Source organism: Pongo abelii, chromosome 2 (genome assembly GCF_028885655.2).
Source record: "Pongo abelii isolate AG06213 chromosome 2, NHGRI_mPonAbe1-v2.0_pri, whole genome shotgun sequence".
In the NCBI taxonomy this organism is placed as follows: domain Eukaryota; kingdom Metazoa; phylum Chordata; class Mammalia; order Primates; family Hominidae; genus Pongo; species Pongo abelii.
The window spans coordinates 1,493,076-1,514,676 of NC_085928.1; the positions used below are offsets into that span (position 1 = coordinate 1,493,076).

General features: G+C 33.3%; 1 protein-coding gene across 17 annotated transcripts in view; it reads right to left on the reverse strand.

Moving 5' to 3' along the window:
• EPHA6 (EPH receptor A6) overlaps positions 1 to 21,601 on the reverse strand; it is a 965,948-nt gene that overhangs the window by 286,164 nt on the left and 658,183 nt on the right. For 11 of the 17 annotated variants that reach the window (XR_008523481.2, XM_063721671.1, XM_063721674.1 and 8 more), the window contains 2 exons: positions 11,366 to 11,413; positions 10,790 to 10,952 (listed from right to left, as the gene is read on the reverse strand). Coding sequence is in view for 14 of the 17 variants with exons in the window: in XM_063721671.1 (XP_063577741.1) it covers positions 10,790 to 10,952; positions 11,366 to 11,413 (211 nt within the window). In the remaining 3 variants the exon portion in view is untranslated. Of the gene's footprint in view, positions 1 to 10,789; positions 10,953 to 11,365; positions 11,414 to 18,057; positions 18,117 to 19,868; positions 20,145 to 21,601 lie in introns of those variants that run through there. The other 6 variants (XM_063721673.1, XM_063721680.1, XM_002813386.5 and 3 more) reach the window with 4 other exon arrangements.

Sequence of the window (21,601 nt, forward strand, 5' to 3'; positions counted from 1 at the left end):
TCCCCACATTCCTTGCTGCCAATCTTGTGCTATTTGAGGATGACACCGGTTCTCTAACCAGAGCTTGCAGCCGAATAACCCAGAGGGCTTGTCAACACAGAATGCTGGGTCCCACCCCCAGAGTTTCTGATTTAGTGAGTCTAGTGGGAGGTCTGAAAAATGTGCATCTCTGGTGTGTTCCCAGGTGTTGCTGATGCCTTTGGCACAGGGCTCACTTTTTGAAAAGCACAGTTCTAGCTATACTGACATTCTTCCAGTTACTAGAAAGCTCCATGCTCTCTCTGATCTCTATACTTGCACACATACTGTTCTGTCTAAAGAGAGAAAAAGCTCCCCAATTCTCTCATCTGGTCCCTCCCTAAAGAGAGCAAAAGCTCCCCAATTCTCTCATCTGGTCCCTCCACCCTCACTGCACCCCTACCTACTTTCACAGCCAAGTTTGACTTAACCTTCAAGTTTCCTTTAAGACATTACCTTTTGGCAGCTTTCCTTGTCACGTTTGTTTGCATTTTTCTCCTTGTGCTCCCGTATACAATACACATGGCCTTCTACTGGAATCTTGTTTAATATTCTGAACTTCGCACTGGCTGTTGTGAAAGCAGGGAACTGGTTTATCCTTTTTTGTTTTTGAATCCCTAGTGCCTACATCTATATCTGGCCCATTTATTAATATGTTTTGATTGAATAAATGGGTGAATGAACAAGTTGAACAATTAAACATTCTTCTGCTTGCTTTAGCTTTTACTGCTTCCTCTCAAGTGCCCTTCTCTTTCTCCTTCATATTAAATTTAACACAAACTATATCAAATTTTAAAACAAATTATTTTTACTTCCAAGGGTAACAACTTATGTAACAATATTTAAAATAATGATAATTTCATTCTTTTATCTCAAAATGGGAATAGGAAGTGTATATGAATGCAGAATATATGTATTATGTATATGAATGTGTGTATATATGTACATATATACACACACTTATGTGTGCTAAATTCAGTAAGTAATATTGCCATGTTTATTGTTGATGGAATTGCCAAAATTATTTGTTGACAAAATTATTTAGTCTGCTCACTGATTATGCATCCAGCAAATATAAGATAACTAATTTAAAAAAACTATAGTGCAAGAGAATTTTTAAATGAATGCTGTTTTCCAGAAGCATAAGAGAATATGAAATTCTGTTTGATGTGAATCAGCTATTTTATATCTAGCAGTAAGATTGCCGTATTCTGCTCCTTTGCCTATCTTTATAGTACAGTAATGTGCTCACACATGTCATGCTTGGGTTTGTGCACACACAGCTAAATCTTTTAAGCGCTCCTGCAATTTTGCCAAGAATTCTTGTTACTCAATTTAAATTTCAAGGGAACTACTGTTTCCCTTGAAAAAGTAAAGTGTAACATGAATACTTAAACTGCTTCTTTTTTTTTTTTTTTTTTTGAGACGGAGTCTCACTCTGTCACCCAGGCTGGAGTGCGGTGGCGCGATCTCGGCTCACTGCCAGCTCCGCCTCCCGGGTTCACGCCCTTCTCCTGCCTCAGCCTCCCGAGGAGCTGGGACTGCAGGCGCCCGCCACCACGCCCGGCTAATTTTTTTGTATTTTTAGTAGAGACGGGGTTTCACTGTGTTAGCCAGGATGGTCTCGATCTCCTGACCTCGTGATCCGCCCGCCTCGGCCTCCCAAAGTGCTGGGATTATAGGCGTGAGCCACCGCGGCCGGCCCTTAAGCTGCTTCTTAATTCTTCGTACAGGACTTTGTAGAACTGGCTGGGTTTATTTTATAAACATTTGTCCATTCAGTATTGTGACTTTATGGTGAAAAAAGCACAAACAGCTGTTTTGCATTGGGCTAATACAAATTGAGAAGATGTTACATTAGATAATTTTAAATGATTTTTATTGAAGAGTGGCACCATGCAAATTAAATTCTTTCAAACTATGTTTTTATATTTTGACATAAACATATAATATTTAATATTCATATATTTTATATGAAATACTTTTAACCTGACTTGGACATTTTTACAACTCTTTCATTCAATTCTCAGATTTTTTTTCAGCTCTGAAAAATAATGGATTACCATGTGGATAGAGTTTGACCAGGACATAAAATTATAACAGGAACCAAAACCCCACGCTATGTCATCCTTCCAGTCTGTGACTTCCCAAAGGCCAACTTCGTCTCAGCATCATGTGTTTCTACCCTTTCCCCGTAAGAACCACATTTGTATATCATCGCTATGATACTCTACAACCAGCTAGAGCTCCCGTAATGCTTTAAAACATCATTCTATCAGCACTTACTGAACAACACAATACTTGTATTCCCTACTTGAGCTTAGTGCATGACCATGCAACAGATGAGGGTGAGAGGTCAGCCACAATTAAGAATCATACCAGCAGTTCTCGATAGGCCTCCATATTGTTATTAATATAATGAGAAATTAGGTTTTCTTCACTTTGCCCTTGATGTTTTTCTAACAACTAAAATACGACTTTTGAAAAGCCACATCAAAATACAAGTCGATAAAGCTGATTTGTGTAGTCTGAAGAATGGCTCTAACTCTTCAAGTGTTACATAGAGAATATATTTTTCACTAAATTTGGGGCAATTTGAAATACCTAAGGAACATTTTTGCTCTCTTTAAGAATTCAAGGTTGTAAAGTCAAACAGCTTGAAAGAAAAATTCAAGCAATTTATATGATGGCTGATAGAAAAAAAAAATCCATCTCAAATCAAGTCAAATTAAAATCAGACTTTGGGAATGACATAAATCAGGAACTCTCTTATCTCTAGTGTGGTTTAGTGATAAGCTTCCTGAAGACAGAGACCATACATTATCTCCTTTGTTTCCTTAGCATTCAGCAGACTGCTTGTTATTAATATATGTACGAAATAAACAAAAATAAAATACTAAAAATATATAGGTAGAATAATAAAATACATGTGTTTGAAGCAACATTGAGTATTTATAAATACTGAGTATTGTGTATTTATTGGATAATATTAATTCATATGAAATTCATTGAATGCCTTCTATTTGCCAGGTGCATGCAAAGCAATATAAGAGGTATAAAAATGAGAAAGAAATGGGGAAATATTAGTCAAAGACTACAAGTCTTCAGTTATAAGATGAATAAGTTCTAAGAATCTAATGTACAGCATGGTGACTATAGTTAATAATACTGTAGTGCCTACCTCAAATTTGCTAAGAGAACAAATTCACACGGCATACACAAATGAGAATCTTTTAAAAAAAGAAACAAAAGAAATGTTCCCTGATCTTGTAAAAACTTCCAGTCAAGGGATGATGGTTTATATACCAAAGAAATAATATTTTACATACGTTGCTATATGTTAGTGCCTTAAAAATAAGCTTACTTTCTGTATTAAGAAATAGATCTACTGTTGTTACTTTTCTTTTAAATATGAGCCACACTGTAACACTGCCCTTTGATATACACATTTTACAAAATCTAAGTACCTGTTAATAGTTAATGATTTTCTTTCCAGCCCATTTAGCAAAGTTATGATCTTTAATATTTTTAATATTAAAGTCTTCAATCTGTCTTATGGTACATAAGCCTGGTTCCCATCATTTAAAATGCTAATTTGATCTAGGCATAATTGAAATAAAATATCTTTTTTTTTTTTTTTTGTCAATTCAGTCTCTCTTAAAGGGAGACTTCCACTTTCTGTGCAAATAGTTACTCTTCATCAAGACCCTGCATATTTAAGTAAATCATACTAACTGCATTATTTTGCCTCTTTGGAGTGTTATACTTGGTCTACCATGTGTATATTAATCCAGAAATACGCATGAAAACACTGCACAGCTCTGTGAACTTGATGCACTGAGATTTATAAATAGTCTTCTGAAAATCCGCTTATATTCAAAGACACATTATGCTAAGGCAAAATATAAGTAATTAAGGGAGGGTGATGAATTGGAGGTAATAATAAAAAATAATCATGTAGAAAATTATAAATAATGACTAAGGTGAAAAAGAAAAGTGAAAGTACCGAATGGGTAGAAAGGGAACTCAATTTTGGTTCTAAGCATTAGTATGAAAAGGGCCTAATGCCATAATAACCCCATTCCAATGCTTACTACCTGTGGGTAGTGTTAAGTTACCGTACTTCATTATGCTTTACTTTCTTGATCTGTTAAAATTGGCATAATAGTATCTTCTGCAAAGGCTATACATGTTTTAGTAACCAGAAAAGATTTTTAAAAAGTGATTGGAACATAATTAGAACTCACAAATATGTTGCTATGAAATCTCAATGTTTGAACTTACATTAAACTTGTATCACAACCTCCTAAACAAAGCAGGGATTTCTTTTACCACATGCTAAACAGGTTCCCAATTAGCTTCAGCACAAATTCTTATTATGAGGGGCCTTCGCTACCTTATAGGACAGGCCACTTTATATTCAGACAACCTAACTGCTAGAAAACTCCCCTTTCCCACTGATGTTTGCATTTAGATGGCTACGGCTGCCAGTGTTGAAAGTGTGCTATTGATTGGAGATTACTTCAAATTAAAGTCTTATATACTGGAATTTGTCCTCCTCCGGGTAGACTCATAAATATGAAGTCTGCCTCCTGCTTGATTAATTAACTTTTTTATTACTCCACCAGGGTCAGCTGGTCCTCTTTCTGCTTCATGTGCTACCATTAATAATCATTCCAAAATTTCTAGCTGGTGTTAATAATGATGCAGCTAATTTCATCCTAAGTAATTGAAGCAGTACAGATTGTGCTTCAACCAACAGACTGGATCAAACATAATGGAGGTTTTTAAAAAAGAGTTTAGGGAAGAAAATGTGTTAACAACAAAATCGTCATTTTACCCTACCTAAAATGCGCCCCCAAATTTAGAATTAACAATTAATTTGTAGTAAGACCTGCATATATTATGTTTTTACATGACTCAAGCCAGTTATAGCTTGTTACCCAAAATAAAGCAAGCAATATTGCTTACCTATGGCAAATAAAATTATCTGATTCTTTCTTTTTGAACTGGTAGGCAACATCCTATTCTTTCATATTTTAATATTAATATTTAGTATTTTAGTATTTCTTTTTCTTTTTGACCTGGTAGGCAACATACCATTCTTTAGTATTTTTGTAAATCATATTTTATTTATTTATTTGATTACATGTATATTGGAACCTAACTATGTGTAAAACATTTTCTGAGACACACAGCTATACAGACTATAGTTCTTTATCTCAATAAGTTTACAACTTAGTAAAGAATTACGCCTTTGAACAATAAAATATTTAGAAATTCCAAGGAAGAAGTGATGATTTCTCACTGGCAAGAACATTTCAGGAAAGTGGCATGTAAGCTAGAGTGACAATTTGTAACGTGATCATTTTCCGAATATTCCAGTTGGAAGTCATAGAAGAATCTTAGATATGATGAAGATACAGATTATTTTGTTCATGAAGCATCCAAATAATCTAATTTTTCCAGAGAATATGTTAACTTGCAGAAATCGATAGAAATGATATCAGTTTGGATTACATTTAGAGGAGTACCTAATATCTTGCTGAGAAATTCACGTTGTATTCAATACAACATAAGCAATGATTTAGAATTTTTAAGTGTGCAAATGGAATTTAGAAAAATTCATCAAATGGGGACATAAAAATGTATTGGGAGGAAGAAACTGAAACATAATCTTGCATCTTATTTTTTAGGATCATTTCCTACCTATAAATTGTTAAAACAAACCAAATTTCTTACATATCAACCATATGAAAACAGCTAAATCTTACAGATATTTTCAAAATAATTAAGTGGTTACATTTATTCATTTGTATCTACATACCACTTTTTGTAAAAATATATAAGGCATGACATAAGATTTTATTTTGAAATACCCACTATAATGTAGTTATTTATAGTTTGGTTTCCTAATGTTGATTATAATGATTTTTATATGATTATTTTATGTGCTATAAATTTAGTCCATCATTATTACTTTTGGTAAATAATACATTTTAAAATGCTGACAGATGTGGCTTTTGTGCTACAAAACTGATTTATGCAGCCTACAGGTGAAAACTTAAATTTACATGTTGTTAAAATGTAAGCTGTAATTAATCTTTTCAGGAAAAAGGAATGCATTGCTTATATGTTGGCAATGTATTAATTCTTGTGGGTCATTTAGATAATTATTAAGGCAATGGAAGAGGTACATTGCCAATTACTACATGTAAAATTCCAATTTTCTTTCAAAAATTGGCTTTAAGCTATGGATTCTGCTCCCTTTTGATAGCTCACAAGCTATTTTTTCAGTATTTAAGCAGAAGGTTCAAGCCGGCTACAATCTAGCAGAAGACATTTTATTTTGGTTTTAAAACTGCACATGCAAATTACTTACTGCTACTATAAAATGGAATTTAATGTTATATAAATCTTGCTAGTGTTTTTAATAAAAACAAGAGTTTGATTTCCTTATCTTTATTTTATTACTTTTTAAAATGTGTAAGTGTAATTTAACAGTATTATTGTTAAAATGTATCAAATATGTTTTTACCAAGCAATTTATAAGTTATGGCTAATATTACTGGTGATGTCAACAAATTTTTATTTTGATTCTCATTTTTTTCTGCAGTGAAAGGCCCAGAAAATAAGCTCAGAAATAATAAGAAATTCGAGCAGTTAAAATTTCCTATTACAGCTGTATAAGCCAAAAAGGACTGTATTTGACCAGTGTGTGTGTGTGGATATGTGTTATGGTTAATGCTTTGGGGCATAATATAGATTTTATTTTAATCTTGAGAAAATTCTTACTAGCTTCTAACACCTAATTTCCATCTATCTTCCAAGAAAATCCATATGAAGTATTTTTATATTCTTACTTTCTTACCACTGATTCTGTAATTTTATTGTAGTTTTGATAACTCTATTCTAAAAAAGGAAGGGGGCAATCAAGTACAGTACCTAATAATAAGGCCAGTAAACAGCAGGCACTCAATAAATGCTGTTAGTGGACATAATATTAACTGTACACTTAGCCCAGCGAGAAATCAGAAGATACATAAAATGCAAACATTAAAATACAAGGAAATAATTTTCTGACTATATATGAGTGAATATGTTCAGTCAATTTGATCCATCTATCAATCTGTCTATATCTCTACCTCCACATACATATATGCAATAAGGTTGTTTTATAGATTTAGGTAGAGGGGAAACCAATAGCTCTAGTTCAAGTAGACTAATTTTATGATGCCAACAATGATAATTAGTAATCTTAGCATTTGTCAGCCAGTTAGAGAATCTCCACTAGCATATTTTGATATTGAAAAAGAACCAAGCACTGGTCTCTAAGTGCAAGAGGGTCGCCATAATTTTTCTTCAGATGCCACTGTGTTTATAGCACAAGTAGCCAGTTAAGAGCATTATGATTTTCAAAAGGAATTATTTCATAATTATGTTATTGCCTTGATCATTAGCAAAGTCAAAGTTGAACAAAGTAAAATAGTATGGCTAAAAAGAACTGAATTATAAACTACTTAATTTTGCTTACTTTAAAAAATTTGAACCAGATCATCAAATGAGATCACTCCTTTCCAACCCATACCTCATCTCTATGAATGTATTATAAAGTTAGTTAATTAAGTGGAATACACAAGAGAGAACTTAATAATAAAGCTGACATCACAATAATTCCGGCACTACTTGAGAAACAAAGGCTATAAAAATTTAAAGAAGAGCCAGGAGGGTATGGAGAGAAAAAGATGGATGCCATCAACTGGGATTCACATCATCATATCCTTGATTTTATGGGAAACCTATCCATATGCTACTATGGCATTATTCATTGAAATTCTCTCCTGGGTATAAACAGCAGGCTTTGAAAATGCTATTTAAAGCTAACCAGGTTTTTTTGTTTTTGTTTTAACGATCCTTTAAATGAATTTCCCTTAGACTGTAAATTGACTTAGGAGCCATTCTATGTTCTCAAACATCAGGTTTACACAAATATATTATTTTCAGGTTCTTCTCAGACATTTTGTCTCTTCAAGGTTTTAATCAAAGTCATTTTCGCGGCATTCATGAATCAGTTAATTCAGAACATAGTTTTCACCATCTTCTGCTGCCATTGTCAGATAGTTCTAGGGTTCTAATCTTGTACCTCCAATCACTAGGTATCAGATTCTGGTAAAGCTATACAAGTTTCTAAAATGAGGCATAATCTTGTCAGAATTAAATGAGGTAATATGTGTAAATTGCTCAGCATAGGGTCTTGCATGTATTACTAGTCATATTAATCCAGGATTTGAATTCACCAATGGATCCTGAATATTTTCTGGATACATGCAAATATCCTTAATATGGCTAAAAAGTGCTCTTGGTTTGGCCCCTGTGTAACTCTCCACCTTCATCTACCACCATTTTACCATTTGCATCTCCTCACCACAGCCACACCAAATTATTTGCTCTTTAAGTTTTTTATGTTGTTAGAGGCCTTTATGCTTTTTCTGTTCCATGACTATTCTTCTTCCAAGAAAGAACCTCAGCCTATCACCCTCCAGAAACCTTTCACCACTCATGTGTGCTGAACTAGTAGTCATCTTCCCTATGCTGTCACCATACCCTTTGTATATCTTTATGATAGTACACGTCACTAATCTTGTATTTTTTATTTAAATTTTTTATCTTCCCCCCAGAAATAGAGACTGAAACTTGTTTGAAGGCATAGGCTATTAGCTCTTAATATTATTTTTTATCCCCAGAGCCTCATACGAGTATGGCACATATTAAATATTCTATACATGTTGGTTGAATGAGTGAATTGTACTGAGTCACTTGTGAGTACGAGACCTTTCTTTTTATTCTACATAACGCCTGAAGAAATTGTCCTGAAAGTACAATGAGTTGAAATCTGAGGTTAAAACCAAATTAAACTGTTAATATTTAAATCAGAATTTTTGTTAGTATTACACCAAATGACCTTCTGTAGAAGTCCCAAATGAACACAAATGACTTATTTAGATTTAGCTCTATGAGTTTATCTGAGAGTGCATTTCTCACTTAAAAATGCAATACTCAACAATGTCAAACTTTAAAAGTTAGGTGAATTTTTTAAATCTGTGAAATAAAGTAAGAAAAATGCAAAAGCTAAACTTTTCCAGGCTGTGAAAAGAAACACAGCCTAGAAAAGACAATAATTCAACAATCTTGGACCAAACTTTCCTTGGACTGTATCCTTAGCTTTATACCTAGGCTAAGGTTTGATAAGTGGGCAGGGAAAAAAAAAAGTGAAAAAGACATAACAGGGACAAATCTTTTGATATTTTTATATGTATTTTATTGTGGATCTATGTTTTGTGATCATAATATTCTACTACTAATAATTTTCTCTCTAGCTTAAAAAGTCAATAGTCTCCACCAGAAATTTAAATGACTATTACTGATATAAACACTCAGGTCACAAGTATTCTTTTTATTAATTAGTTTACTCATTCTCCCTAAGCTGGGGTCCTTCTTACTTAAATACATCAGCACTTTCTCCCTTTGTAGTTAGATATAATTGTAACAAAGAAGTTCTTGCATGTGAATACTGTTCATCAATGTAAAAACAACAAAATATTCCTTCTGTCATAGAATCTGAAACCCAAGTAGCTTCATTTTGAGGGAGTGATAAACTGAAAAACTATGACCTATTTTATGGTCTTACAAAAAACACTTCATAATAATACAAATGATAAGATTTAGTAGGATGGTGGAGTAGCTAAGAGCATAGGCCTTTGAATAAAATACACTTCCATTTCAAATTTTAGCTTAGCTTCTTACTAGTTGCTTAAATTTGGGCAAATTGTTCAACTCCTTTAGGTTTCTATTTTCTTATAGGTAAAATTACAAAAATAATACTTGTTTCACTGGATGTTGAAAGGTTTGAATGAACAATTCCATGTAAAATATTTCATGTCATTTTAGGCATTTTTAGGATCTCAATAAATGCTAGCTATTATTATTGTTATCCATAAGGAATTACTATAATAAATCTACTTTTATTGAATTATTATATTAATACAGTATTTTAACAATGATGGAAACAGATTTTTCTTATATATTTGGACACTTTTTCATAAAGATGTCTGGCAAAAGCAATCCCTACCATTCTCACAAAGAGAGCAGTAAGATGGATTTCTGAAGGCCAAAAAGAGTTCATTGGTAAAGCTGGGTTTAGAATGAATAAAAGATCTCAAAGTTGATGTTACATGACATTGGAATATCTCACTCCCTTCATCTCCCATTTTGGTTTTCAGCATGTTGAGGCCCCGAAATTAATGTGGGTTTCTGATGAAGCCCATACATCTGTATTTAAACTTATAATGTGCATGTCAGTGGTGTTCATCTCCTGACCACTGTTTTTATTGACCTGAGATAAAAGGCCAAAGCTCCACAATTCTGAATTGCTAAAACCATTTGTTCATGGCTTTATTCTCTCCCAACTTTTCATTAGGATCATATCATGATGCCAGGACTGGTGAACTATTAGGCATCCACAGAGACTCTGTGTAATAGCATAAAGGGCCACATTTTGGCCACATTACTTTTGTGGTAGAGTAAGGCATTTCATGAAAGCATTTAATGATAGCACCAAATATTAACTGAAATGACTGTATGAGTATTTACATGAACAAAATCTCATTTAAACAAGCTATTAAAAACTTGGGACACCTGGTTTTAAAATAGCAGGTCAAATTGGAATGATACTAAATTCACATCTTATGTTATATCCTTGTGTGAAACTTACTTTCATCTCCCGTTTCAAATTCAAATTTCTGACTGTAGCCACTGTATCCTGTCGCAGTTCTCACTCGGATGTGAAATACATACTTGGTGGCTGGCTTGAGACCTGTGATGATGACACTGGGGGCCTTGGACCTTGTGGAAGAGTAGGTCAGCTGCTCATGTTCCTGGGGGACAGAAAAAAAGGAGAAAGGAAATGAAGCAGAGTTATTCTACCTTTGTTTCCTAGAAACATTCCAAAGTTTAACTGAGGAATTATGCTCTGAATACCAGAAGTATTGATTACAAAACAGTGTTAGCATGGTTTTCCATAATTTGGCATTTAGCTGTTTATCATAACGATGCATATGATATGGTCCTATTTGGAAATTTATTAAGAAAGATGATTAGTCTTATATAAACGGCACTTGTATTTTTGGTGATTTAGATTCCTGACCCAACTCTAAGAAATGGTGGTGGTGTGAGAATATGTTTACACAGAATGGCAGCTGCATCTTGAGCAAAATGGGCACATCAGATCAGACCACACCAGCAGAGTGCAAGGAGCAAAGGTGGGGGAATTCAAGTACCAGCTACTCACTTCTACCCGCAGGTAGTGCCAAAATGCCGGCGCTATCCGTGGGTAGACCTGTGGGTGAAAGGAGAAATAAATTAACTGTTTTTTAAAGTTTGAAATCTTTTTATCCTGGAGTCAATTACTTTGTGCTGTAATTCAGTGTTTCCCCAGTAGTAAAACCTGAAGTTGAGTCAAATTTAGGAAATAAAATAATGAATTTTTTCCTGTAAGGGAGAATTGACTCTTCCCCTAAATATTATAGTTTATTTTTAAACATATACTAGTTACATAGTGTCTGTGAAGTAGATTTAAAAATTATCTGCCCATGAAAAAGCACTGGAGACACAGAAAGGCATGAAAGACTTACCATACCTGCAGAATCAGAGGCAGGGCTTGAGGCTTGGTTCTCAGTCTCTTGCATGAATTGTGAAATTATCTCACTTCACTAAATAGAAGTGAACTTGCCAGGGCATTCTGGATGATCTAGACAGTCAGGGTTTGTTACATGGTCTCTCTTGCCCACTATCTCAAAACAGGACAGTTCCTTTTACCTGTCCATGTAAGAGATTGTCCACAATATGCTGGTGGTGGGGACAAATTAAACCTACAGTGTTTTTGTATGGTGTTGTTATTCAATAATTTTACAATGATATTTTAATAGGGTATCTGGAAAAAAATGCATTTGTGTAAACAAGTCATAGGTCAAGCTAGGTCAACAGGCCCTCAAGTTAATTTCCACCATTCTCATAATAAACCTAGAGATTTTCAGAGATGAAAAATGACTTTCAAGGTCACTAGTTGAATCATTCATTTGATGCTTAAATTCTGTCTATAATATTCCCATCAAAATTTCATTTAGTGTTTGCCTGAAAACCAATGTTATTTAGGAGACCTTCCCAACTAACAAGACAAGTTATGAAAATGTACACATATGGAGAATATGTCAAACTTCATGTATTTGCTGGTGATGCTTTAAGATTTAGAACTATGAAAATCATTTCTCTTAAGCTACTTTTCAGAAAAAAGTCTTATCTTAAGGATCATTTTTAAACTTTATCACCTTCCCTGTCAGAACTTTATATGCTATTTGGTTATTCTGTGTGTAGCTAAAGAATTTGCCATTTATACCCCAAATAATAAAACTGCTTATTAAACATAAAGTACAAAGAAAAAAATTGAGTTAAGAACAGCAACATTTTAAATAAAAAAAGACAAAACCAAAAAACTGCAACTTATATTTATCTCTAGGTGATTTTAAGATTAGAAAGTAAATAAATATTCATCAACCTAGCATAAAATACAAGGAAATAAAGTCTATACATCATCGATGGTGACAGTGAGCTGTTAGGGATTAAATGTAGGAGCTTGCTCATATCAAGGCCTTTATAATTAGGTGGCTTAAAACACATATTGTGGAGAAAAAATACTTGTGAACTATTAGAAAAAAGATATTGTTTCTGGCAGGAATTTCTAGGACATTTGGATTTTTCAATCTCATATACAAGAGGAGAATATGTTACTTTTCACAGAATTTCTACAACATAAAAGTTATGGTGCATTTTGAGTGCTGTTTCACAATGCGAAATGATGACTGAGATAAGAACTTTAAAGCAATCAAAAAAAGCATTTAGTCTCACCCCAAAAGAGAGAAGATATGGTTCAAAAGTTTACTCTTAGAATGGCTCCAGGATAATTACACATCTTATCCTTGTTGCTTCCCCAAAACATAGCTAAATAGTAACTTCCTATTCAGTAAAGTTATAGAGAATAAAGGACACCTTTTGCAGGCAGCTTTTAGCATTTTTGTTGTTACCTACAAAAGTGTACCTGTAGCTAAATTCTTGGAATAAAAATCAAACAGTAGGAAGTGTACTTAAGGGGTTCTTCAGCCCGAATCACTCACCACCGGTGAGTGCTGCTGTCTTGTCTTACATCTTACAGCTTGCTGACATGATAAGGAAGAGGGTCCAGGAAGAAGCAGTCACAAGAATTCTTCACAGTACAAGGCAGACCTCTCTCCTCCTGGTGTTTTTAAGCTCTTGGGAAACCAAGTTAGCTTTTATCTATGATATGGATAGGTAGGACACTATCGTCCCAGAATTTTGGCCAGTTGCCTTTCTGCTGACGCATCAACTCCAGTTCAAAGGTGCTGTCACCAGGTAGCGACCAGGCTTTGCCACAGAGCAATTGAGATGTTTTCTTCATCCTGGCAGGTTGAATTTTGAATATGTTTAGATAGGGTATGTTGGCATGCTTTTCTGGAGTTTGTACCATGATGGCATTGCTAGCTGTATGACACGTAAATCTTCAACTTAGCTAGGGAACACGTTCCATTGTTCATAAAGTTCTGTTTTTCATCTTTGCTGAATCTGTGATAAAATTCCTCTTCTCATTCTTAATATTATTTATTTTTATAATTTCTTTTTTTCATGATCAAGCTTTCCAGAGGTTTGAACACATTTTTGGCTTTTTCCCCTCTATTGTTTTTTTTAATCTATTACATTTGATATCTGTTCTTACTATAAATTTTCTTTCTTCTTTCTACTTTGTTAGATATGTTGTCTTCTAACTTCTTATGCTTCATGCTTAACTGATTATCAGCACATTCTTTCAAATATATAATTTAAGCTTAAAAATTTCATGCTAAGTACTGCCATAGTTATACTTCATAAGTTTTCATACAATGTATTATTAATTAGTTCTAAGTACTTATTAATATCTAAAAATATGATTTTAAAAATTCTTTGTGGCAGACCAAGAACTATTATTTGCACATTTTTGTGGACTAAGACATGGTATCAGGGAGTAAATAAATGGTATAAAGTGAACCTCCAAAGGCATAGTTGCATGGGTTGCAAAGCACACTCAACCGTGAATAGTGCAGTGGATGCTCATTGGCTGAGAGCACTGGCCATCTTGTGTACTAATGCTTGTTGGCTGAAAGTGAATCAGCTTGTTGCATGACCTCTCCTCGGATGAGCACAGAAAATAGCACCAATTGTGAGAAAAAATCATTGAGAAGCAATGAACTTTAACACATTTTTAGTTCTATCATTTTCTAAAATAAAACATATTTGTATCCAAATTTAAAAAAATAGTTCAGAACCAAATAATGTGAACATAGAGCACTGTCAAACAGGGCAGGCATATACTGTTCTCTAGAGATGTTGACTTTTACCTATGGTTCTCTTCCCATGGGAAGACCCTGGCACTTACATTTAGGCACTGCTCCTTCCAAGATGCTGAAAATCAGGGCTTTTCTGGGAATCATATTGTCACACTGAACCTTTCATTTACCTGAAATACTGAACTTAGCTTTATCTCTATAGGTGTCAACTTTTCATGGTAACTAAAAGGGATCCTCTTGCTAGAGTCTGGAACCTGTTAGCATTCAATCTGAAAACCATAACTTAGTGAAAACAAATAGGCTCAGGTGTTCAGACCCTATGGCTATATTTTTCTACAGTCAGAGATAACAGGGCCTGTATCAACAGAAGACAGCATGGAAAGAATTCTAGGTTAGAGTTCTCCTGTCTTGGATATTATCTTGATTCTGCTTCTATTATGTACCCTGGCAAATTACCTTTTAGGTTTTGATTTACTCCTCTAGAAGACTCATTCATTCTACAGACATTCATTGAATCTCATGGTATATATAAGGTTCTAGAGCACTTTGTTAGGTGTAGCTTACGTAATCACCAACATTCTACCTAGCAATTCAATTCGATATTTTTTTTAATGTCAGAAATGCAGGTGTTTTCCCTTCTGCCGTGAATCATTGTCATCACTCCTCATCTCCCTCTCTCGGGTTTACCATTTCCATTTATGGGAATAGATTCAATAGGCCAGCACAGTGGTCATCTTTTAGCTGGTTTGCTTTCTCCTAAAGTCTTTGGGCCTATTGGGATTTCTAAAAGGTGTCACCTCTTTGTTTTATTTTTAATTTTAAATTAATTGGATTAAATATATGATAAAAATTATATTTTAAGTTATTTTCTAGACATATCTATCTAAATATATAACAACAATCATAATAACAATGATTTATGTAGAGCTTTACAATTTACAAGGTGTTTTCATACACATCTAAAATCTAATCCTCATAATAGTCTTGTGAAATAAGAACTGGTAATATTTTTATTTCCATTTATCTATGATCAAACTAGTCCAGAAAGAACAAGTAAATTAGCAAAGCAAGTCACACAACTTGTCAGTGGCTTCCATCCAAGTTTTGCTTTTTCCACTACACCCCATTTAAGCAAATATGTCCAGAGTATGTATGTCTATGGATTAGACTGAGCCAAAGTAGTTTTTTCCACACTTTATGTTCTTAACTATCTATACACTAGAAGTAACTAACACAGCTTATGGACCACATAGTAATGATTTGTTGGCTAATCATTAGACTATGTTTATATGAACAACTAGTTCCTCAATTGGAAGAAAAAATTCTCAACACCAAATGTTTAAATACACATTTCAAAGGTAAAATTATTTTCTATTAAGGTTAACAAATCCATGCAGGCTGCCTTTATTTTTATTTTCTATTGATTTTATATCATATAGGCAGATATTAAGTAATATAGGAGGCAAATAAATCACCCAGTCTTGCATGGAATACATAGTATTCTCGTTCAAGCCCGGGAATAAAATTTGTTTAATAAAGTCCAGGAGATTCTTTTAGAAGTTTTGATGTATAAAGGTAACTTCTTGGCTTTAAGTCATACCCATTTGAAAATATAGGTGCAAGTGCAGGAATAGGTGCAAGTGCTATTAATATGTGGTACTCTACTATCCAAATCTTTTTTTTTTTTTTTTTTTTTTTTTTGCGATGTCTTAATTAAGACAGTGGTAAAGCTCTTGTTCTACTGGCTAGAGGACTGACGCTACAGATTGTTTGAGAAACAAAATAATATAAAAAAATGGATATTAATGGTTCTGCTAGAAGTCATCTAAGTCATCTACATCCTTTCTCTCTCTCCATTTCTGTTTGACTTCCTCACCCTGCCTCTCTGTCACACTCACAAATATACACACTCACATTCATCAAACTGTGGAGATGTTTCCAGGATAATCCTCTCAAAATAAACAAAAATAAACGAATTAAAACCACATTTAGAACATGATTTATTATCTGCAGAAAGATATTTTGCCTGGATAAATCAAGAATTGCAGGGCCTAGGAACCTAAAGTTAGAAAGGCTATCAAAAAATCTTATTGCCTAAACTATGGCATTAGCAAAGCTGAAAGTCTTTTACTTGAATGAAAGGAAGATATTTCACATGGCTCTGGGAAAAGAAAAGTTTGAATACTAGATTTGGCCAGCATTTAACAATTACTTTCCAAAGGAAATAGACACTGAACCCCGTGGACTTTATTTTGCTGGCCCTTTTAAAAATGAGTTCTACCTGGGTACACATAGTCATCACATTCTGACTGAAAGTGTCCTTAATATTTTTCATATCTCTACTTTGATGTTGCAATCTTCTGATTACTAATGTGGATTCTCAAGCTCTGTAGGGGCAAACATAAATATATTTGTTCTTGGAAAGGGCAGACTTCTGTATATTTAATACGTGAATATTCTGGTTTGTTCTTTGGTCTCTCTCTCTGAGGCAGAGTCTCGTTCTGTCAACCAGGCTGGAGTGCAGTGGTGTGATCTGAACCTCTGGGGTTCAAGCGATTCTTCTGCCTCAGCCTCCCAAGTAGCTGTGACTACAGGCACGTGCCACCGCACTTGGCTAATTTTTGTATTTTTAGTAGAAACGGGGTTTCACCATGTTGGCCAGGCTGGTCTTGAACTCCTGGCCTCAAGTGATCCACCCGGCCTTGGCCTCCCAAAAGTGCTGCAATTACAGCTGTGAACCACTATGACCAGCCCTCTTCAGTCTCTTTTAGCATTTAGTTAGAACAAATCAATTCCTGAATAGTTATCAACTCTGAGTGCACCCCAGTTCAAGATTTACAAAATAGAGTACCAGAATAAGTTATGTGTGAACCCAGGAACTGAGTTATACCACTTCTGTAAAATAGGAATAATGATAAAAGAGCTTATAGTCATAAAAAGTCATCCATTTCTATTCTTGTTTCTAAGTTGCCTTGATTCATCCGAAGTTTTAATCTACTCCTTTTTTAAAGCTAGTTGGAGAAAATCTTATTCTACTCTAGCCAAATCATAAAGTATATGTTCTTTGTAAAATGTTCTTTGTAAAGCATAACTTAATTATCTTACAAAACTTAAAAATAACAGTTTTTAATATATGTAGAAAATGTCTCTCCTAAAGATTGAATGAAATAAATCATTTTCTCTCTGCTAGTTAGAAATGTTTACTTAGAAACTCTGAGAGAATTAACTTAAAAAAATTTTAGAATTAATCAAGAGAAGTCAGTTACATAGTCAACATGCAATTATCAGTGGTTTTCCTGTATACTAGCGATGACCAGTTACAATTACATTTTAAATATTTTAGTCACTATAGTAACAGAAACCTTATAATACCTAAATATATCACAAAAAGTATGTAAGACCTATATAACTTCATCTATAATATTTTACTGTGCAAACCAAAAAAAATTTCTTATGTATTTTTTTGTCTTCTGGCAACGCTTTAGCATAATATTGCAAAGTAATAGTAAAAGCAGAAACTTTTTCTTTTCTTCTTTAATCAAACAGCTTCTAATTGTGTTACGGTTAAATATAATTATGTCTGACTTACATTTTTGGCAGATGTCTAGTTGAGGATGTTTTCTTCTTCCATTGTAGTTTTGTTTGTCTGTATTTTGTTTTTAAAATGTGAAATGAATTATGGATGTTATAAAACAATTTATCTGTTGCAAAGTGAATTTGTTTTTCTCCTCAATAAAGTATATACTTAGGCAGAACGATCTTTGCATTCCTAAGATAAACCTTTCCTGTTAACACTTGTTCATAATATATTAGAATTTTTATTGTAATTTTGAATTCAATATGATAATATTTCAGGCTAAAATTTTTAAGCTTATACTTGTAAGTTATCTCAGCCTACAGTTTTCTTTTTCAATCTGGCAATATTTGGGTTATACTGTATTTAGAGAATGGATTGTGAAACTTTCCACTTATTAATGTTCTGCAATAACTGACACAACATGGGAATTATCTGTTCTTTGAAAACTTAATTGAAATGGACCATGTTGGTAGCAGACACTTGACTATCATTTAAAATTATTTTGTGCTATATTCAGATCTTCTCCTTATTCAGTTTTGATAATTACCAGAAAATTATATTTCTTTTATATTTATTGATATATATTTACATCTAGTCTTGTCTTATTAAAAATCTCTTCCATACGTAAATAACATTTCCTGTTATTTTTAGGCAAGCTTGTTTATTTGATCAATCTTTTAAAAACACTGGCTTTTGATTTTCAAATCAAATATTAGTGATTCTATTTCATTAATTTTAGATTTTACACTTGCTCATTCCTTCTAATTACTTTATTTTCCTGCACTGGTCACATTTCACAGTTTTAGATATGTGAGGATCTTAATGTCTTTCATTTTAAATAGTTGATAATTTGTCTATCATGTTTTAATATATTATTTAATATAACATTAAAATTTTTTAAATAAATAGATTGGAGATGTGGGTTTTTTTTAATTTCTCTGATTTTGTTAATGGTTTGCAAATAATTATTTCTGCTACAGGAAATTTGTTGAAATTTTTTTGTCTTGATATAAGATCAATATGTATGAATGCTTTTAAGTGTTTAAAAATAATTAGTAAAATTTCGGAATTTTAGGAGCAATATGCTATATCAGTTGAGGAAACAAAACTCTTTAGAAAATTCTTCATTAGAGAGTGTCTGTAAGATGTTTTATAATCTTCTGGTATGACTATATATTTCTCAAATTTGCCTTATATTTCCAACAGATTAAAACTGTCCAAGGAAGTAAAAGACTGGCATTTGAATATTTTAAAGGTATTACACAGTAAGGAAATTAGATATCTTAAATAAAATAATCTTTAAATTCTTTGATTCTAACCAGAATTTAGCACTTAATTTTATACCATTTGGTCCCCTTCTCTACTTATTGGATGTGCGTCCATATATATCCTCAAGTGGGCTGCAATTTCCTGAAAAATGTAGTTTACGTTTCCCTCAAAAAACAAAACAAAATGAAACAAAGGCATGCTGGATGCATAGTCAGTATTTAGTAATGTCAATTGATTGATATCCACAAAAGAATCGCTAAACCATTTAACATAAGGTGTACCTACTGCAGCTCTGGTCACATATCATTGGGAATTGAACTACTAAAATTGCTGCTTTGACATAGGGACACACATTAGGATAGCTTTCAGCTCACACTGATTCTCCTATAACCAGATCTAACTATAGTCTACCAGTAACGTAAGATGGGCTGGCCAACTGTCCCAGAAACAAGAGCTAGCTAGAATAACTATAGAATTCTTTTCCTAAGTAAATGAACCCATGATGAGAAACTTCACTGAACCCATGACGAAGGAACGTCACTGAAGTTGAATACCTTAGCGTTCCTGGTTTCTGCCTTTCTGAGGCTGGGAAGTTCCACTCTGCCTTGGATTCTGGATTGTGACAATATTAAATAGTAGTGGCAGCTGGGTTCTGTTGTTGGCAACCAACAGAGTTGTTTTCTTTTCTCGCATTCATTAAAATGTACAAGAAGAAATTTCTGATGGTGGAGGGTGAATAGAAAGGGTTAAGAAGTTCCTTGATGGTTTAAGCTAGTGGGTAGGGTGCTCTAAAATGTTTTTCTTAGGTAAAAATTAGCCACTGTTGTGGCAAAATTGCAAAATATGTATAAGTAAGAAAAATGTAGAAGTAGTTATTCCATGTACACAACTACTTTTTGACTGCATTTCTGGAGACGTATCATTAAGTATTCTACTACTATAATTTACTACAATCAACTCTTGATTATTCCCAGTAATCCAAAATTACAGATAACCCCAAATCACTTTGAAATGCATTCATGACTATTTTCATATATTCCTACCAATGTGTACCTTGTTTCACCTAAAATGAATATTTAATGCATTCCTGAACGTTAAATATTGAACAGTAGTAGGAGAAGGCACAGAAGTACACCGATGATAGAGGAATATTGATCTGGAATTAAACATTCGTAATTGATTTTAATAAAATAGATAACTTATATATAGATAATGAACTGCTTGAAATAGTGGTGATATTTACTGTTACAGAAAATGGCCTACTTATTAAAGTGTGATCTTTTGAAAATACTGGTGCTAGAATGAGACCAACAGAGTCCTAGGTGTAGTCAGTTCATCTATGAAAACTGGAAAGGTTATACCTATATCAAAGGGTCAAGCTTGTTGTAAGATAAACCAAAATAATATGTAAAACTGTTTTACAGGATCCAGCAGGTGTGTAATGTAGCATTGTTTCTTTCTTTTAAGAGTAACTATCAATAGGTGGTGCATTTATTCCAGGGCAATGATAGGCTTGTGCCTTAAGGTCATCTTGCAGATGCTGTGACAAGTCTTGAAAAATGTTGTGTTTACTTGCTTTTTAACCTTTATATTCCAACTGCTTAATATAGTATGCCTAGCATATTGTAGGCTCTCATGATATACTGTCCAATTGATTGAACTAAAAAATGAATTAATTGCTCCATAAGTTTAGCTTTTAAATTCTTAAATATTATTAGAGCAATTTAAAATTTGTTGGCATAAATTAATGACAATTCAAATGGGAGATGAGAAAAATTACTTTTGCTAGCATATAGTGCTTCTACAACCTAAATGTAATAATATCATGTCAGTATAGCGTGCTTGTTTTCTTAGGAACATTGTGGAGAATGTCCAAGATTTTACTTGCCAAAAATATTTTATGAAACAGTATGCTATACAGAAACTAAGATTTGTGCTGAAATATCTTTTAATACATAGTCTTGATATTTATTCAGTTTTAACTTTCCCATCTGTCTTCATGTAGCCTACCTGTAGACAGATGAGTACAGATTTTTCTTCTGTGCTTTACCACTCTATAAATATTTACAATGATGTTCAACTAAAAATTAAGTGTTTAAAGTTTTATACTTGGCCCTGAAGAAAGTGCCTTAATTCCAACATTTCTTAATAGTATTTGTTAAAAGTATATCATAGTCAAACAACGACTTTAAATTTGTCATTCATTCTTAAAGTTTTAGATCATCTACTAGAATTTTAAAATCATGTACAAATTTGGTAATAACAATATACAGATAGCAAAAACTCA